General features: G+C 44.5%; 1 protein-coding gene across 1 annotated transcript; it reads left to right on the top strand.

Annotated features, from left to right (window-relative positions):
• Positions 1-1,102: 1,102 nt before the first annotated feature.
• On the top strand, positions 1,103-14,227 carry LOC128711589 (protein zer-1 homolog). The gene is made up of 10 exons (XM_053806471.1): positions 1,103-1,281; positions 11,021-11,621; positions 11,716-11,937; positions 12,017-12,219; positions 12,288-12,459; positions 12,910-13,071; positions 13,188-13,349; positions 13,462-13,611; positions 13,679-13,924; positions 14,012-14,227. Exons 1-10 carry the CDS (start codon positions 1,103-1,105, stop codon positions 14,225-14,227), a joined length of 2,313 nt encoding a protein of 770 aa, XP_053662446.1.
• The last annotated feature ends 3,984 nt before the right edge of the window (positions 14,228-18,211 follow it).

Here is an 18,211-nt window from a genome sequence, read left to right as displayed (position 1 = left end):
CAGAAATCCAACGATCAGGTGGGTAGAATTCATACGTGCTGCTGTACCTGTTGGATCTGTAACGCGAAGTTTGGTTTAACTGGTGGAAAGGCGTCTCGGTACTGGGCGATACGCAAATTCATCGTGTGTGTAGCAAAGTATGCATGAAGGTGCATTATGCTGACAGCTGGCAATTGACAGCGCAACAACAAAGAAAGCAACAAAAGGGGGATAGCATCACCCATTTTAACGGTAAAGCGCTAAACCAGTAGCGCTGTAGTGTGCCATTGAGAGCGAACGAAACAGCCCGATCAGTTTTCATTCTTGCGCTCTCGCGAAAAAAAAAATCCACTCGCCGCTCTCTTTCCTGCTAGACAGCCAGAGCGTGATGAGCAGCATATATTTGTTTACGTTACGACGTCATCATCGTCGTTTAGTGCCAGAGCAGTGGTGGTGGGTGTCTAGCAGGAGCAGTAGGCATAGAATGACGACGGCAACGGCTGGTTGGTTTGGTTGCAGCGTAGTGTGCAGTGTGTTGTTGCTGTTGTGTGGAGTAGAATAGATTGATCGACCAGCAGTAGCAGCACTGCAGCGTGCCAAGCAATAATCGTGTGCGAGATCCCATTCGAAACGTTCTGTTCTTTATGTGTGCGCTGTGTTAATCATTATTAAAAGTTAATCCTCTGTTCATGTTCTAAAAGAGCTGTGTGTCACGGTGTGATAAATCGATCCGTTTTTTTTTCTTAATTCTACGTCATCCAAAGGTAAAAAACCCTACAGGAGTGTGTGTATGTGTGCAGTGCGATAGTGATATTTAGGAAAGTTACAAATGACTAGAATACAACAACGCATTATGCGTGTTTAGGGAGGTGCGACTAGCAAAAAAAAAAGTTCCCATCGATACACTCACACACGCGCGCGCGGCCCCGTGTACGAATAGTACAAGTGACAACAAACGGTGCGTCATAGTTGCTAACAAAGAGTGCAATTAGGCAACAATCGTAGTAAACAGTTGCGAAGCATTAGCCCTGTGCTTGGAGTGTGAGTCTGTGTGTGTGTGTGTGTGTGTGTGTGTGTTTAAGCTTAAACTAAAGCAACATCGTTAAGCGACGGTAAAACAAATATGTTGGGACGTGTGCGACTCAAAGAGAACGGCATCATGGATGAGGAGCTACCGACCCTGCTGGAGACGACCATTCGCTTCCTGGCGAAGAATCTCCACGTCATTTGTAACACCGATCCGGTCACGCATCAGCTGGAGCTGAAGGACGACGTGGTTGTGCCGAACGAGATTTGCGACAGGTGAGTTTAATGGGTTGCTACTGGAACGGGAGCACCACCACCGTGAACTTCGATAGTCCTGCTGGCCTATTTATGTTGCTGGTGATATGGTGATGATGATCGCTGTGACGCAGCGCAACACGCCGCCCTAGAGTCGAGTAGAGTGAAAGCTGGAGGTGAACTTTCCATTCAATGCAAAACACTCTCCATCATCAAAGGCAAACGAACCGAGGATTGAACCGGAGGGGGGGAGTTTGATGGCGGGGTTGTATCGTGGTGGTGTTCCCGCGCCGTTCTGTCCCTTCCAACCTTCCCGAATCTCCCACCGTGCAATAATTGTGTGTTATCAGTAGTGATTTGGAAAATGACCCGCGCGTATGTGTGTTTGCGTACAAGGGCTTGTAGTGGTCCCGTTAGTAACCTCAGCCTGTTTGCCACGACCGCGACTGGAACGCTTCTTTTCCTTTCACTCGCAGCTACGCAAAAAAAAAAGAATACCAAAGGGGCATCGGAACAAAGAACACCACCAACTGAGGGGTGAAAAAAGAAATGTCGTAGCTATCACGACCCTTATAACGCGCTTCGGCGCTACTCCACACTGCGCGGTTGTCCGCGTGCCATCACAGCACATGGTAGAGCATGCTGTGTGTGCACTCTGCAAGATAATGCAGCGCGTGTTGTTGCATACCGAGAGGGGAGGGGAGGGTGGAGTTCCCCCCCCCCCCCCCATTGTGCCATCCTCCACCCACCGTGCCCTTGCATGAGATACCATCGAAAGACGTAAGAACGTGTGCGGGGTGTGTGTGTGTGTGTGTGTTACATAATTTGTCTATCCTCGTTCTCTACTGAGGCAGTTGCCCCCTGGGCCTCATTCGTTTCGTTCGCTTTCGGTCAGCACAATGATACAAAGCTTCTTTTTTTTCTCCTATCTCCGTCTCAGCTAATCAGCTGATTCCATTTGCGCGCTTGTACATCACCTATTGCGATGGTTCCGCCCGATACGATGCAACATTCTTGTTCATTTACGGCAGGGAAGAGCAATCTCGGTGGCAATCCGAGGTCAATGAGTGCAGGCGAATCGTAAAGATGATTTATTTGGTTCTTATGGACGTGTTTTGCGGGTCCTTGGAAAGCAACAGAACGACTAGCTATAGTGGAGTTTTTTCTGGAGTTGGAGTTTGTTGCAAAATTTTCAAAAATCGAATAAAGTTAACATAAAATTTAGGTCAATTTCCCAAAAATTTTGCCTCATCTTATTTTTTCCTTTTGGAACACCGTCACTTGGGGCCGGTTTTGGGCCTGGGGGCTTTCTAAATATTGCCACCATTTTGACGGATACCGTGACACGTTGAAGTTCCCTGCTGTCACTAGCGATAGCGGCCGAAGTTCCCTGTCCCCCTGCCTGTGTGTGTGTGCGCGCATTAAAACGCTATAGATTTGCTGCAGTTATTGCGACGTACAGCAGGATTCCCTGCCCTGCGCCTATTTCCGTGCCTCCACCATCCGGACCCCGCCCTTTGCCCGCGGTCTAATCGATTCTCGTTCTCGCCTTCTACCGGGTGAACGTTCACTCGAACGCACTGGTGACGCGTGTTCATTCGCTTCGAGCAGGTTTGCTTTATGTTTGTCCGAGGTGCTAGTGGTGTGCTGGATAAGGTCGGGTGTGTATGCAGTTTTCGCCAGCTCACCCAGCGGCAGCCTGCCATTTGCTTGCCTTCCTTTTATCCTTCGAATCGCTTCGTGATTTGTATATAAATGTTGCACATAACAACAACCACAGCGCTACGAAAGGCCCCCCCTCCCCCTACGGAGTAGGCGGATGTGGTTCTCTCAGGTGTTTCTGTTCGGTGCACTGGTGAAACTTGACTCCCCATTAACGTCCCCACCCACCTCCCCCCCACACCATGCTCCGGTTTGCGATTGCACCACCCATCTGCTAAGCTGGGGCACCGTGTTCCAACCTCTAGGGCAGCCCTTTTTTTATCGTTCCTACGGAGCCTCTATTGGGGGTTTGCTCTTTGTTATGAAAGTAGGCTTTACTACGGTCCTATGATCTACTTTTCACTCGCGAAGGGAATGATCGTTGAAGGAAGAAGCGAACCGAGATGGACCGTTCTTTGTTGTTCCTTCTGGATTTCTTCAGCGCAAAGCTAATTACAATCAAATTGACCTAATTTTGACGAGCTTTGTTAAGGGTTTGCTCGGTTACCTTCTATTACAGATTGGGATGCTGTTTGTTTGGGTGCCAACAAGACTTTGAATTGTTAAACAACCTCTACAAACCCTACTAAGTCTATTTGATGAAAGCTACAATCACTATCAAAGTAATTACAGATGTGGCATGATGTGTGTCATGTGTGCATTCGTGTAACGCAAGCAACTAGTGATGTGCACAATGATTCAGAATGATTTAAATCTTTAAATCAAATATCCAAAAAAGTGTGTTTTTAATTGTTTTCTAACTCATTCACAAGCAAATAAATTTGTCAAAACAATTAAGATAACTCATGATTTAAATCGTGAGTTGAAGGTAGAAGGTCCTTTACGGCTACCTTCAACTCATGATTTAAATCGTGAGTTAACCCTTGTGTGAGTTAGCTCAAGATTTAACTCTTCACGACGATCTTCAATTCATGATTTAAATCCTAAGTTGAAGGTGGCAACACCTCCGTTCGCTTACTTGAAAATGTTGAAATCTTTATGAGTGAGTGAAAGAGTTAATTCTTTGCTCTAACTCTTTAACTCGGATTTAAGCCATTGAAAGGAGTTAAATTTCCCTTCTCTACAAGGAAAAATTAATGCAGTAGCTGTGTTTGCTTGATAAGAATTAAATGAAATATTCCTCCAAGAAATTTGTCTTCCATTTCGCGATTCATTGGTTTAGAATAATATCGCCATCTCTTCCCTCAACTTTATCTAACGAAAGCCAAAACACACAACAGTTTCTTGCCGTAATGACCATCCATAGCATCGGGTTCGGAATCCCAAATTGTTATCCTCATTAACGCAAGGGCAGACGTATAAACTCCTCGACCATTCCGCTGGGAGTGACGATAAATGAGCAAGTCTGGTGTCAAAATTAACCTCAAGTGAAAGGAACGTGCCTTGACCGGACCACCATCGTGTACCCTTGCCGAACTCAAAGTGCACCTTGTTGTTATGTTTATTTGTGTTGTTTTTTTTTTCTTTCTTTAATTTGTCCATCCTTCTTGTTGTCACACACCCATTCACCAAGACTCTATTCATAGCGCAAAACATGAGGAGTGTTCTGCTCTGCCCGATCGGTGCTCTGCTCGATTCGCTGTAGGAAAGATCGTGCGATCAAACTGCGTTCTATTCTGCCGCAGTGAAACGTTTTCGGGTGTTAATCTCGTGACGTGCGGTACAGTGTTCATTTTTCAAAATACAGCTGTAGTATCGTTGTTGACCCTTGTTGGGTTGAGCCACATGCCGATTTAAGCGTGTGCAATAAACATGGCATTTTAACAGCAGTATCGTTTGAAAGGGCCCGTTTGTAAGCGGTCCGTTTCGAAAGTGCAAGTGATGGGTGTGTGCTGCTCAGAATTTGGACATAGAAATAATCCAACGAAATAAGAGATGCACATTATGGAGGTAGTAGCATGAAAATCGAAGATTCCGAGAATATCATAGAGAGTTTCATGCACAGAGAAAATTCTCTTTAACGTTAGAATCTTCGTAAGACGAATAACATGTAGGGACTAGTGTTGTGCTTAATGAATCTTTTGCGAAGAGTCATTCACATGAATCTTTAACGAGGATTCATGAATTCTAATCAGGAGTCAACTCTCTAGAGGTTCATGAATCCTCAGAGATTCAACACAGTCTTAAATTATGTTTCCGGAAAGATTCATGAATCTTTGAGGATTCAGTAATATCGAGGATTCATGAATCTCTAGGAATCTTTAGATCTATGAAATAGAGATTCACAGTCGTTCATTCAGTTAAAAGATTCTTTAAGATGAATCTGACTCTGAATTACCCAACTCTAGAAGAGACCGCTATCTTAGAGAGGGTTGCAACTTTGGGAAACAAAAACACTTGGATGGTATACCATTTATGTTTGGCAAAAGTCTTCAACCGTGCTCTGTAAACGCAGCTATCACGAGCTGTCATCGGCTAACCTCAAAACACGGCTAGTAGAAAAATAAAATGTATTGAAAATTAAGGGGCTGTCAAAAATGTCAATCTCAAGGAGATTTGCTATCTTTGAGAGATACTACATTAGAGATACTTTGACTGTATGTGAATGTTTGTATGAACCTAGGTTCGACCGGTTCCACAGAAGGAACGGAACGAACTTAGTAGGTTCGGAACGATCGTTCTTACCACTAGAACACATGGAACATATTGTGTGAAATGTAAAAGTTTGCCACACCTGTCCTGGAACAGAGTACCTCATCAACGGTGGATTAGATCGTAAAGATATTATGGACACCACAAAGGATTTGAATTAATCTTTCAGAGTGCTCTCTACTACAAAGAAACCGTGTACTATCGTCCTAAACTAGAACGAAACCGAATGCTCGGAAGTAATTGCAAATAGGTTAACAATGTTTACGATTCGCAACCAAACAACCCTCCCCTCCCCCTCCTACGCCCCCTAAGCGTTTTGCATTGTACCACCGGATGGTTCCTTCACAACTACCAATGCAACGAATGACAACGAAAGGTAGCGGTGGGATTGATTTACTCGAGTTGCGATTGCTTAGAATTGTTCGAGCATTCCTCCTCCGGGGGTGTCCATTCGTGCGGAAAGCGCACTGAATTTTCGATTGTACCGTCCATCAGTACATGTTTCTTGCCTCCTCAATGTCAGCCATAAAATGCGCAAATGTTCCTTTTTTGCGTGTGTGTTTTGAAGGTTTATTGTGCGGTTTTTTTTACTCCGCACCAAAGGTTGTTTTATGCGCGCACTCTGTAACTTTCACAATCGCGACGCACAATCCCAACCAACTAAATAACAAAGCATCGTTCGTTTAATTATTTCTTCCAAGAAAGGCCACAGTTATGCTTCGCTTGCGTGGTAATGGGTGTACCAGCGTTGTCCTTGCTCTCTTAGCTTAGCGATAATCGTATCAGAAGGCGCTGGACATTCGGCCAATCGTCGGCGCGATCTGCATACACCGAGGCGGATGTGATTGCATAAGGCTCAGAAGGGGCAACGCCAGGCCCCAATCGCCAGTAGAACTACCGAAAATAAATAAAAAAAACCACGGTACAATGGTTGGACAACATTGGAGATAAGTTATGTCAATGAACTTCGCCCAGCAGCAGGTCGCGCTAATCGCTTTCTCCCGGCCTCTTTCTTTGCCCGCTAGATCGTTGCCAAGAAGAAGCGATCTTCCTCGCTGATTGCTGTGGGATGCCATCGCAAATGTCACGCTTCGGCGCAGCTCGCATCGTTCGCTGATGCTCTGACGAAGGAGAATTGGTTATATTCCTCTCCCGCTCCCTCCCATCTCGTGTTTGCGTTGCTTTTGATGCTGGTTGTGGCGTGCGCATCGCACACATCAACGCGACAATTGTCACAAATCGCTCCGTGGCCCCGAGTGCCGTGTGATATTCCACAATTGGTCATATTGCAAACCGGTGGCGGGCCGGGGAACTGGGGGAATCAGAACGATTGGATATGGGAGGGTGTGGTGAGGCGCGAACATGAGCCCGCGCGCACGCCGCTTATTTCAACCTTCAAACGGGCGCAAACACACACACTCACACAGAAGCGGGTGGCCTCGTGAAAGGCTGCCCCGTCGCTCGTGTTGCACTTGAAATGGTAAATTGACGAAGTGACGTTTTGTGTACGGATCGAGAATGTCATCAACATATGACGCGAAAGTTATTTAACGCGGGCTTGGGTAATGAAATGGAGAACGCCACTCTAGTATAGTGTGACCAGTGTCGCGACATTGTTCACGGTTCGTGAATTTCGTCAGCTTCTGTTGCATTGTTTTTGTACGTCGCTGTCATGCTCGGTTTCGAGTCAGTACATCGCGAGGATTACTATGAATGGGGTAGATCACGCTCTAAGCCAGTTTTTTGTATGCGTTTTGACGTTTCCAGGCTTATCCGCTTACAGCTCGCCATACAAATGGCAAGCCAAGTTAAGCCTAGGAAAGAAGGATTAGATTGGTTTCTCAATGAAAGTACTCAAGTACCCAAAACCCAAACTCGACAAATGTCAAAACAAAGAATTTTGCTAGCTGGTCTGAGCCAGGTTAGGCCATGTTTCCCATGTGCGAAAAAGGTAAACAATTTTTTTTAACGAAAACAGCTTAAAAAAGATTATTTTAATAATCAGATTTGTATATTATTTCATTACATTGAAATTAAAATTAAATTACTAAACTTAAATCGATTTTTCTCAAATTTTAGTTTCACAAAAATGATCCCTTGTGTCATTCTTTATGTCAAAATGCTATGTCCTTTACGAATCTGTACAGAATGATACAGCCCGGTACCTGGATTATTTGGCAGATACAGGCTTAAAGCTTAAGCTTTCTAACTTTTGGGATGATCTACCCCAATATCTTCAATTTCCAGCGTGCGTTCAACGTAGGAATTTTGTAGAACACAACGAGTTGATGCAGGGTTACACTATCTGTCAACAGCGTTAAACGATTCTCACGAACAATTCGGTCCCATTAACGCTATTCAACGCTGGAACACTGGATTCCAACGATGTAAAATACCAACTCACACTGGATATTTATACTGCGTGTTTTGATACTTTTTATGCCCGGATCATTACTATTGATCTGTTTAATTTGTTTTCATTCGTTTCGATTTATCACAACTGTTTCAATAGTCGTAATGAAATAAATACAAATAAGTACTAAAATATATACAAAATATTGCAATTGAGTATCAAAACACGCAGTATAACCATCCTGCCTAACATCTCAATCGAAACCTCATTTTCCACAGTTGAGTTGGTATTGTACATGGTTGGAATCCAGTGGTCCAGCGTTGAATAGGATAAATGGGTCTGATTTGTTCGTAAGATTCGCGTGAATCGTTTAACGCTTTTGACAGATAGTGTTACGTGGTTGATAAACCCTGTAAGTCTAAATACAGTTTTGTAACTTCAGCTAGAGGTCATGCTAGTTTTGTTCTATAGTTGCATAATTATATCTGAATCTCCATGAATGTATGAGGATCCATGAATCTTAAGGGTTCATGAGCCTTAAGGATTAATTAATCTTTTGAGAGTTGATTCCTGATTTGATTTATTCCTTACGAAAGATGCATGTGAATGACTCTTCTCACAAGATTTATTAAGCACACTAGTTCATACTGCTAGAATGGCTTAAATTCTGACATAAGAACAGTTGTTTGGTCTTGTTTGTTATATAATTTATAATGTAATCGCTATATTACACTAATTCAACAAGCATTTTGTCTTAAATTGTGCTCCATAGTTTACAGGTGATGATTCGTAGATTTTGGCGTAGAGCATGATTATGTTGAACTTTTTTTTTTTTATTCAATAAGAACGGCCAGGCCGTATTGCTTAATTATGTTGAACTTCATTAGAACTTAAATGAGTTGCTATTTAAATTAGTTTAATTAAGTTTATCTATGCAGGAATCAGATGATCTATTCCTTGCAGTGACCTTCACCATTGCAGCGTGCATAATCATAAGGTTTTTGCGGAGGTCATAGACCGAATCTCATTTGGACGAGCGCTCCCCAGTATCAAGGACACCTTCTACTGCTGCTGTGTTGTGGCACCATAAAATCGCCCGACAACAACAACAAAAAAAACAAGAGATTTGCATCAACTTCAGCAAAGGACAACATTGTATGCGTTTTTTTGTTGTTGTTGTTGGTGTGTGATTCAACTTGACTCTCATATCACCAGCCCGCCTGCAGTGAGTACGCATGTGAAATTCACGTGTGGTCGTTTGGAATCATGTCTGCGGTACGTGCTTCGGGTGGTGCCAATAGCAACAACCTTGCCCATCTACCGGCTGTGATAAGAAGGCTGACGGTGGTCTCAGACATGCAACTCAGACTGCGGACAGGTCGATCAGCACCTGTTTTTGCCAGCTCCTTTTGTAACCTTGGACCAGACGGATAGCATAAAAAACTGTTTCGCACCGCTTTGGAACACTTCAAAACAGTCCCCCCTTTGCTTCATGTGTGTGTCGTTTGGTATATCGAAGTCCTCCAACTCCCAGCTGCTTAAATCGAGGAGAGACGATCAACCGAACTTAATGTCTGATGTTGAATTGGATGAAATTGGGAGCAAAATGAAAAGTCAATCATTACTCAAACAGGAATTTGGGCAAAGATCACGATTCAGTTTGTTCTGTCAAGGTTCCGATCGTTCCATATACATGTAATCACTTTCGGAGTGATGATTTTTTTGCAACCAAATGAGTGACCTACAGCAGAGTTCCAAGGTTTCAACGAAAGATCTTGTCTGGTTTAGTGTTTTCATTATTATCACTTAGTCGGTCGTGTTTTTGTCGACCCTTGTCGACATCGTACGAAGATGCAATCTTTGCGTAGAAAAAGAATGCAGCTAAAAAGAGGATGTGGAGGTTGTAGACCGTTAATTGATTACGATTAAACGATTTAATTCCATTAGAAACTTCGCACGGAACCGATTTCAATCAGAGCTGTAAAGATTAGCTACCGTGTTTCGGCTACTAAATCACTAATCAAACACCCAATCATCGTCGGTGATGTTGGACGTTTTCCCGTGCTTAATTGCTTTACCACCAGCGGCCGTCTCCATGAGCGGCGGCCCGCAGTCGCAGATCCGCGTCGATCGTGACCACCTAACCGCTTCAGCTGTTCGACTCCGTTTTGGTGTTGATTTTCCACTTCCTCAAATTTCAGAAGCATCGGCGGGCAAGGTCATGGGAAATGAATGATGATAATGGCCGCGAAATATGATGATGTGTTCGCGATCCTTCTTTTCGGCTTTTGCATTTCACAAGCACCCTGGTTTAACGAGATGGAGAAGTGAAAAAAGAGATTCCGGGTTTTTATGGGCGACGATAGAATCGCGAAGCTTACCACACCTTAATGATGGTGCCGCGAACCTACATCTCATGGCGGTTTTGTCTTTGGATATAGTTTGGAATTCTGCTGCTTCCACACAGTGTAGAAATGCCAATTTTCGCACTGGCTGCTTTTGGAAAGATGCAGCAAAACCACCAAAACATTGCACGTTATTTATATGAGGACAAAGAAATTGTTCTATTTGTGGAACTACATTGCGATTCGAGCTGTCTCCGTCCGGTGGCAAATGATTTAGATTTGCCCTCGACAATTCGCTGCAAGACTAACTGCAGGCATTCCAATGCCTGCGACAACTTTGTTCATTGGTGGGAAATAAAAATGTTGGAAATAGCACCTCTGAGTCATTTGTAGCTGCAGAAGAATTGTTCTTATTCGCACGAAACGCAACGGATAATGTAGTAAATTTGACGTGCAAAAAGAGAGTTGTGACTGGAGAACTGCAAACTTATTGGCACAACCAACCTCAAGAGGTCCACAATTGAATGTTCTAGGGTTCATTTCTGGCTTTCTTTGACTTTATTTACGCGTAGCCGGATAGTCAAAGTCAAGTCAAGTCTTCCGTACGGGGGATTGGTTCGGATGGGATTTTGGAGCGGGCCTGACCTGCGCCGCTACTAATACACCACCGAGCCGGTTCAACGATCTGCTAACCTACAAAAAGCTGTTACAAGTTGCTAACCTCCATCTCTATTTTTTTGTCTTTCAGATTCCTCCGCTATCAGCAGGACTGCGGGCAGGACATCAACGATCGCTTCATACAGATATTCCGCGACACGGAGAAAACACCGCTGCGTCATGTTAGCCTGCGCAACAGCACCATCACGAACGAGGGCATGCGCATACTGTTGCGACACCAGCTCAACTCGCTGTCGATGTGGTACTGCAACAAGATCACGACCGCCTCCTGGAACATCCTGATCGAGCACTGTCGGCAGCTACGTTCGCTCGAGCTCGGCCGGTTCGTCGATATGCTGAAGCATAGCGAACCGAACGAAAAGACCCCGATCGACTTTCAGCTGCTGTTGCCCCGTCTGCAGCGTCTCAAGCTGAACGGGGTCGTGCTGCAGCCAACGATCCAGTTCAGCCATCTGACCGAGCTGAGCCATCTCGATCTGACCGCGTGCATCTTCGCCGAGTTCAGCCTGAAGGCGCTGGTCGACCTGCCGAACCTGCGCACACTCATCCTGTTCAATGTGTGGCCGCTGGAGCACGAGTTTCCGACGCTGTGCAAGCTGAAAAATCTGGAAACGCTCGACCTGTCCGTGTCACGCGCGAACGTCGATGGAAACTATCTAACGCCTAACAAAGTAAGTTTGGTGCTGTCACAGCGGAGTAGTGGACAACAAGTTGTTGATCTAAATGTTTGTCTTCCTTTACTTCTGTCTCTTTTCCCGATACTAGTTGCTAGCAAACTTAGTTGAAAATCTACCAAAACTGCGACATTTGGACATCTCCGGTACGAACCTAGCCGGTGATGGTGTGGCCGAACGGGCCGGCTCTTGCACGGGCAACAGCTCGGACATCCCGGGGCTGGTTAGTCGGGTGGATCGACCGTTGGATTTTCTCGGCATCTACTATACCTCTCATTCGGCGTGCAAATGGCACGACATTCCGGCGCTGAGGGTAAGTTGCATGATCGGGATCGGGAAGAAAAGCTTTACAGGGGTTTACATTGCTGTTTTTTTTTTGTATCCGATTTTAGGTCGCCGGTGAGGCAACGGAAGAACAGATCTTGGTAGCTGCCGTGGCCTATCAGGACCGGCACGAACTGCTGACGAAGGTACTGAACGACCTGTACCATCTGTTACGGTTTGAAACGTGCAAACAAATCCACAAAGCGTTGGACGTAGTTCTGTCGGCAATGGATAAGCACATACGCGTAAAGAATATTCAGATCAGTGGCAGGTAGGTTGTGAAGATATGCATTCGAAGATGGGCACATTAATGAATTGCTTTATCGTTGCGTGTTACAGTGCCACCTTATTCTACATCGTAAAAGGAAGGGAAAAAATGAAGTTTGGCGTACCGTTGAAGAACCACATCATTCACACACTGCTGAACGGCATGTCCACACACCTGACGGATGATACAATGATGCGGAATGGTTGTTTAACGTTGTGCCAGTTCAACATACCGCTCGATGTGGTAAGTGTCCATTGAAAGGGTTCGCTAGTTAAGTGGACGAGCTAAATTTCGAGGGGCTGTAATTTTAGTTTAGTCAAAGAAAGTCAGATATGGCAGGCCTGGACCGATAAAGAAGAAGTGGAAGTCATTTTATTGTTCTTGGCGTAGCGATCTACTAGGACATGTCTGTTATTTCTGGCTTACCAGACTTATTTTGTCGCTTAATCGAATAATCAGTCCTTGCTACGGGGGGAACGGTCCGGATGGGATTTGGGTTCTCGGTGCTGTCGAGTCAGACCGGCGCCGCTACCAAATACACCACCGGACCGTCCTTATGCTGTAAGAATAATTGTTTGACTACGTTTTCTATTGTTAATGACCTGTAGTATGTTGTTGAGCTCCTCGAAAAGCGTATGTTTAATCTGAACTGTATAGAAAATATATTAACTTGTTCTATTCATCTTATGACAGATGTTTGAATACGAGCGGCTGGTTCACATACTTTTGCACGGCGTATCGTACCGAGAGCAGGAAGGATTCGTGCAGCGCATCGCAATCTATCTGCTAAACTCACTAGCCTGCCAGGTGGACGGCAGCCAGAAGCTGTTTTTGGGCGATCTCGGTGCTATATCGGTAAGTGTGTGTGTGTGTGGGGGTGTGTGTACTTACGACGGTTTTGGGTTCTATCGGTTATGAAATTGCACCTCCATTCTCATGCTTTGTTGTCTCTCTTTCCTCCCTTCCAACAGACGATGTTGAATTTGATCAACGACCGATTATCGAGGCGTGTCTTTGACGACGTAATGGAGGTGGCCTGGTCGACGATGTGGAACGTAACCGACGAGACGGCCAAGAACTGTGAACGGTTTCTGGACGGTCGCGGCATGGAATATTTCCTCGGCTGTTTAAAGGTGCGCAGATCGCGGGGATCGATTATTCTACGTGCCACGGACCTTACAGAACGATTTATTTATAGTAATTTTTGGTGTGTGGTGCTTTCTTTATATTTCCCCGCCCCTTTAGCTATTCCCCGATCGGGATGAGCTGCTGCGCAACATGATGGGTTTGCTTGGTAATGTGGCGGAAGTGAAGGAGCTACGGCCACGCCTGATGACGGCCGAGTTTATAACCGAATTTTCCGATTTGCTCGATTCGTCCAGCGATGGCATTGAGGTAGGTAGTGGTTATGGAATAGCTGGCCGACCGATTGGATTAACCGTCCCAGCAACTATCCTTCCAGGTCAGCTATAATGCCGCTGGCGTGTTGGCCCATATTGCCTCGGATGGTGCGGATGCCTGGACGATAACGCGACCGACACGGTACAGCGTGTTGGTGCGCATGGTGGAAGCTATCGAGCGATGGGATCTGTCCGCCGAGCGTAACATCAACTATCGCAGCTTCGAGCCAATTCTTGGGCTGATTCGCTGCTACCACACGCCACAGTGTCAACATTGGGCCATTTGGGCACTAGCGAATCTAACCAAAGTAAGTGTCGCGACTGTTGTTTGTTCCATCCTTGCGGATGAGGTGGGCACCTCCTCAGCGTTAACATCGCTTTTCCTCCCGTTTCAGGTCTACCCGACCAAGTACTGCCGGGTGGTGGAGCAGGAGCATGGTATAGAGTTGCTGCAGGAGCTGATCGAACATCCGCAGCCGTATCCGCGCCTCAAGGAGCTAGCCCAGATTGTGCTAACGCACTGTCGGAACCTTAGCGAACCGATGAGCGGGACGGCAACGACCGGTGGCATCAACAACACGGACCCGAACGTAATGGAGCTGGACGGCTAAAAGCCTTTTCTCCCCCTTTTGGCGCGCGCATGTCGATGCGTCTCGTTTTCCCTGCGTGCGGCGTCATCGGTAGGCATCAACAATAGGACACATAGTGTGTAGCATCACAAGTGATATATAGCGAGCGTGAAAGCAACAAAAAAACACTCCCAAAAGCAACCGGCTTATATTGCCATGAGGATGATCTGTGTGTGTGTGTGGGGAGGGCAAGGAAAAGGGAGAGGGGGGAAGGGGGCTTTACGAGCGGTGGAGGGTTGGCGTCGTTACTCATTCAGGCAAACATTGTGCGAGCGTAATAAAAATGTCAGTTACCCAATCGAAACTGCGATGTAACAGGCGCACGGTGTGTTTGGTCGTCGTCATCTCGCTGTGAAGTTTCGCCGCCATTTTGTAGATAGAACCGTACCATCAATGCCTACTTTTCTTGCTGCCCTCGTTCGATTCTGTTGTTGTTGGAAGAAAACGGCTTCCCGCTTCTTTGGTCAGCCATCTTTGCTTTTGTTGTTTGGCATTGTCGTTGGAAAAACGCAATCAAGCCTCCGTTGGTTGTCGACGACACGCTGAATGTTGGGGTGAAGGCCGCTCTGTTGGTGGTATATACTGTACAGGATGCGAAGAAAAATGCTGAATATTCAGCTGGTGGAGATGCGAGGAGAAAGCACATTTTCTGTTTCATTTTTGCAGAAGTGTGCTTACACAGGTACGGTAAGGATTATTTTTGTTTTACGTGTGTGTAAATAGTGTGAAGCAGTTAAAAGAAGCCCATGGTTAAGCGGAAAGTCTATGATGCGTGTGTGAATATGAAGAAAAGGACAGCGAAGCTAGAAAGGTACCATGCCACACGACGTGCAAGTGATAGTGGAAGCAAATGGAAGAGTAAAAGAGTGCAAACTGCAAAAGAAAGAGAGTGACATGAAGGAAAAACAAACACGGTGTTATCTGTTTTTGGAGGACAGCATTGCTTCGTGACAGTACTAGGTAGTAACAGAACATGTTTGGCAAATATTTTGTTCTGTTTTCTTCTTTGTTTGCGGGATTATTCGTTCGTATCTTTCGTTTGCTGATCTGTTGAAAAGATCGAATGGAGTGAGAGCAAACGGAGGTGCTCGTAAGACGCGTCATGGCCCAACATATTCTGTAAAATGTTGATTGAAAATGATATTATATAGTGTGACCGAAAGTCTGTTGTTTAATTTCGCGTTTTTAGTACTTCACTCTGGGTCCCTTTCCCTGCGAAGGGCACTTGTGATCGTTTGGTAATGATCAGGTTTAAATCGCCACAAATTTAAGTACCGCACTAATTGCTGCAGTAATGTTGCTTCTTTATCCGACGCTCAGCCGGCGGAGAACGTAAAACTAATAAACTAACTCTCACCCCACAAAACCCAAAGCACGACAGCGAGCAAATGTCGTTTATTGAGTGCTTTTTAGTACTTCGAGCATCGCACTGCAGTGGCCGCCCGGGCCCGCAGTAGTACGATGGTGACGAAAAGTTGACTAAGCCAAAACGCCTGTTAAAATCAGAAGAACGCATTCAACAACAAAAAATTGGAGCAAACAAAAACAAAACACGCAAACAACAACCACAATAAAATTTGAAAAACCATTTCCAAAACAATAGCGTTTGTGAGTTTCCGTCATGTGAGAATTTTTATGCAGTTGCATTTTTTGGTATTGAAAATATGGTTTAATTTTGCAACTGTTGATGGGAAGAAATAATCGATGGAAATAAAAAATCTCAACTTAGTCAAGACACAAACCATAAGTTGTGCTTTTTCTCATGTGTAATCTTGGGGGTAATTGAGACAAATGCTACAAACAAGCTTCTTTCACATATTTATTACGACAGGCATGATAGAAATCAAAAATTCTGTTTATTTTACGAAGAAGTTAAAGCTAATGACAAATTAATACAAATGCCTCGAAAACAATAGATTAACCAAATCTAGTCAAGACCCGAACCTCAACTTCAAATTCGAATTATTGCAGAAGCGATATTTTAGTTCCAACTTTATCCACCAGACAAACGCAAAAAAAACGCTTCAAGCCTTGCGCGCGCCCGAAACAAACGCAAACGCAACGTTCTGTGTGATTTCCCAAAAATTGAATTCAGACACAACGACACGCTGTGGATATTTGATTTTCTTAACTTTTATTTGCAATTAAATTCACGTTTTTTTTTTATTTATTTCGAAACAAGCGCTATGATGCGAAATGATAGTCGTCACACATGTCGCTCTATGCAATGGGAGTTTTGATTCACTACTGAATTTTGTTACTAAGACTTGCAAATGCAATGCGTTCTTGTTTTCCTTTTCAATACTAAGTTTAGCAAACTCGACTCGGGCCCATTCCGGGCCGGTTGATGGATGTTCGTTGCATCGTAAGAAGCAGTTGTTCAACTTCACTACCAAACAAAAGAAAACAAACGAATAAAAGTGAAAAGTTTAAAAAAACGCATCATCTCAAAACCACACTAATAATTACAAATTCGCTACAATAGCATTCTCTCAAACTCGCCAGTGGCACACCTTCCTTCCTTCCGAACGTGTCGGCCATCGTATCGTCGTCCATCCGTTTGTTTCGTGGTTTTTTTTTTTCGTTCGGGTAAAGTTCTACTGTACCACCGTACTCTACGCGAAAGTGGTGCGCGTGCTGCGTTCATAATAGTAATAATTATTATTATATTAAACTCATTAATATCGCTACGCTACTAGCTACCGCTACTATTAGAAGTATCAATTAACAGTAAAATGATGATTTTTAGTTGCCATTGCTCAAACTGGGGCTGTAAATGTTCATCTTCACGCTTTGGATGTTTGTGTGTATCGTGTCGAGTTATTTCCTTTTGCTGCTTTGCTATTACTTCCTTTAGCGTTCGTTCATAATCTTCCATTTTGTTTCTGTCTGTCTGACTCTTACTAAACCAAAGCCTAATTTTAAGTCAACCGATCGAATAAATCGTGATCAAACAAAACAAAACTCAGGCCAAATCTTTAAGGAAAGCAACGGAAAAACTTGTTTCAAACCCTTAAACGGAACAAAGGAAATATTATTACTAAAAAAAAAATCTAACCCCTAGGCGTCTTACATGGCAAGCAGAATATTTGTATATGCATTCAAAAATGGCACGTCAAACAAAATCGCACATAGGAATATAAGAGTTACAATTCCCCACAGTCAGCAAGCCATATTGCGTAGCTTTCTTTCTCTCTCTCTCGCTCTCTCTCTCTCTCGTTACATGAAGGGATATATCAAATGCAGCTTCACTGGTATAAAGCTGTTACATGCATATTTTGTTGTGGCTGTTTTTGTTTTTTTTTTGTTTGTTTGTTTGTTAATCTTCCTCGCTGATACTGATTATTACATTCGCAACAAACAAATAAACATACGTCCACGCGCACACACTTCCAATCACACAATCCCACACATACGCACCCGCACAGAACACTCAACAGCCGTACAGCTCGCACACAATTTACTAACACAAAACGGTCTACAAGGGTGGTCGCGATGGATGGGCAAAAAACGGCCACAAGAAACCAAACAAAATCGAAAGGAAAGAAAATCCCCAGCAAGTAGTCTCCAAATCGCAACAAACCGGAAGAGTACTCACTGCTGCGGAAGCATTTCACATTGAAATAATGGAACTCATTTCCTCTCTCAACAAAACCAACCCAATGTCCATCTGTGGGGACGATGCTTTACGATGTCCGTGAAAGGTTCTACATCTCCCTGCTGCCCAGAAATCTTCTCAGTCATTAGCGTCCTAAGCTAAACAGCCCTGGCCCTTAAAATGCCCCCTAAAGCTTCGTCCTCAAAAAAACGCAAACCGCAATACAAAACATAACCACACAGCAGGACGCAGAGTTCGCTTTCGCTTCTTGGATCGCTTTTTGATGTTGTCCCCCCCCCTCCCAAAATAAAACTCCAACGCACTCTCAGAGAGATGTCTTAACCTTCAACCTCCGAGGGGTGGGTGGA

Source organism: Anopheles marshallii, chromosome 3 (genome assembly GCF_943734725.1).
Source record: "Anopheles marshallii chromosome 3, idAnoMarsDA_429_01, whole genome shotgun sequence".
Taxonomy (NCBI): domain Eukaryota; kingdom Metazoa; phylum Arthropoda; class Insecta; order Diptera; family Culicidae; genus Anopheles; species Anopheles marshallii.
This window is presented reverse-complemented; position numbering and strand designations above follow the sequence as displayed.

Bases quoted from the DNA above. Each gene is read 5' to 3' on its own strand.
- LOC128711589 (XM_053806471.1), top strand. From the start codon at position 1,103: ATGTTGGGACGTGTGCGACTCAAAGAGAACGGCATCATGGATGAGGAG. The intron at 11,622-11,715 runs GTAAGTTTGGTG...TCCCGATACTAG, and splicing joins ACTATCTAACGCCTAACAAA to TTGCTAGCAAACTTAGTTGA. The intron at 13,350-13,461 runs GTGCGCAGATCG...CCGCCCCTTTAG, and splicing joins ATTTCCTCGGCTGTTTAAAG to CTATTCCCCGATCGGGATGA.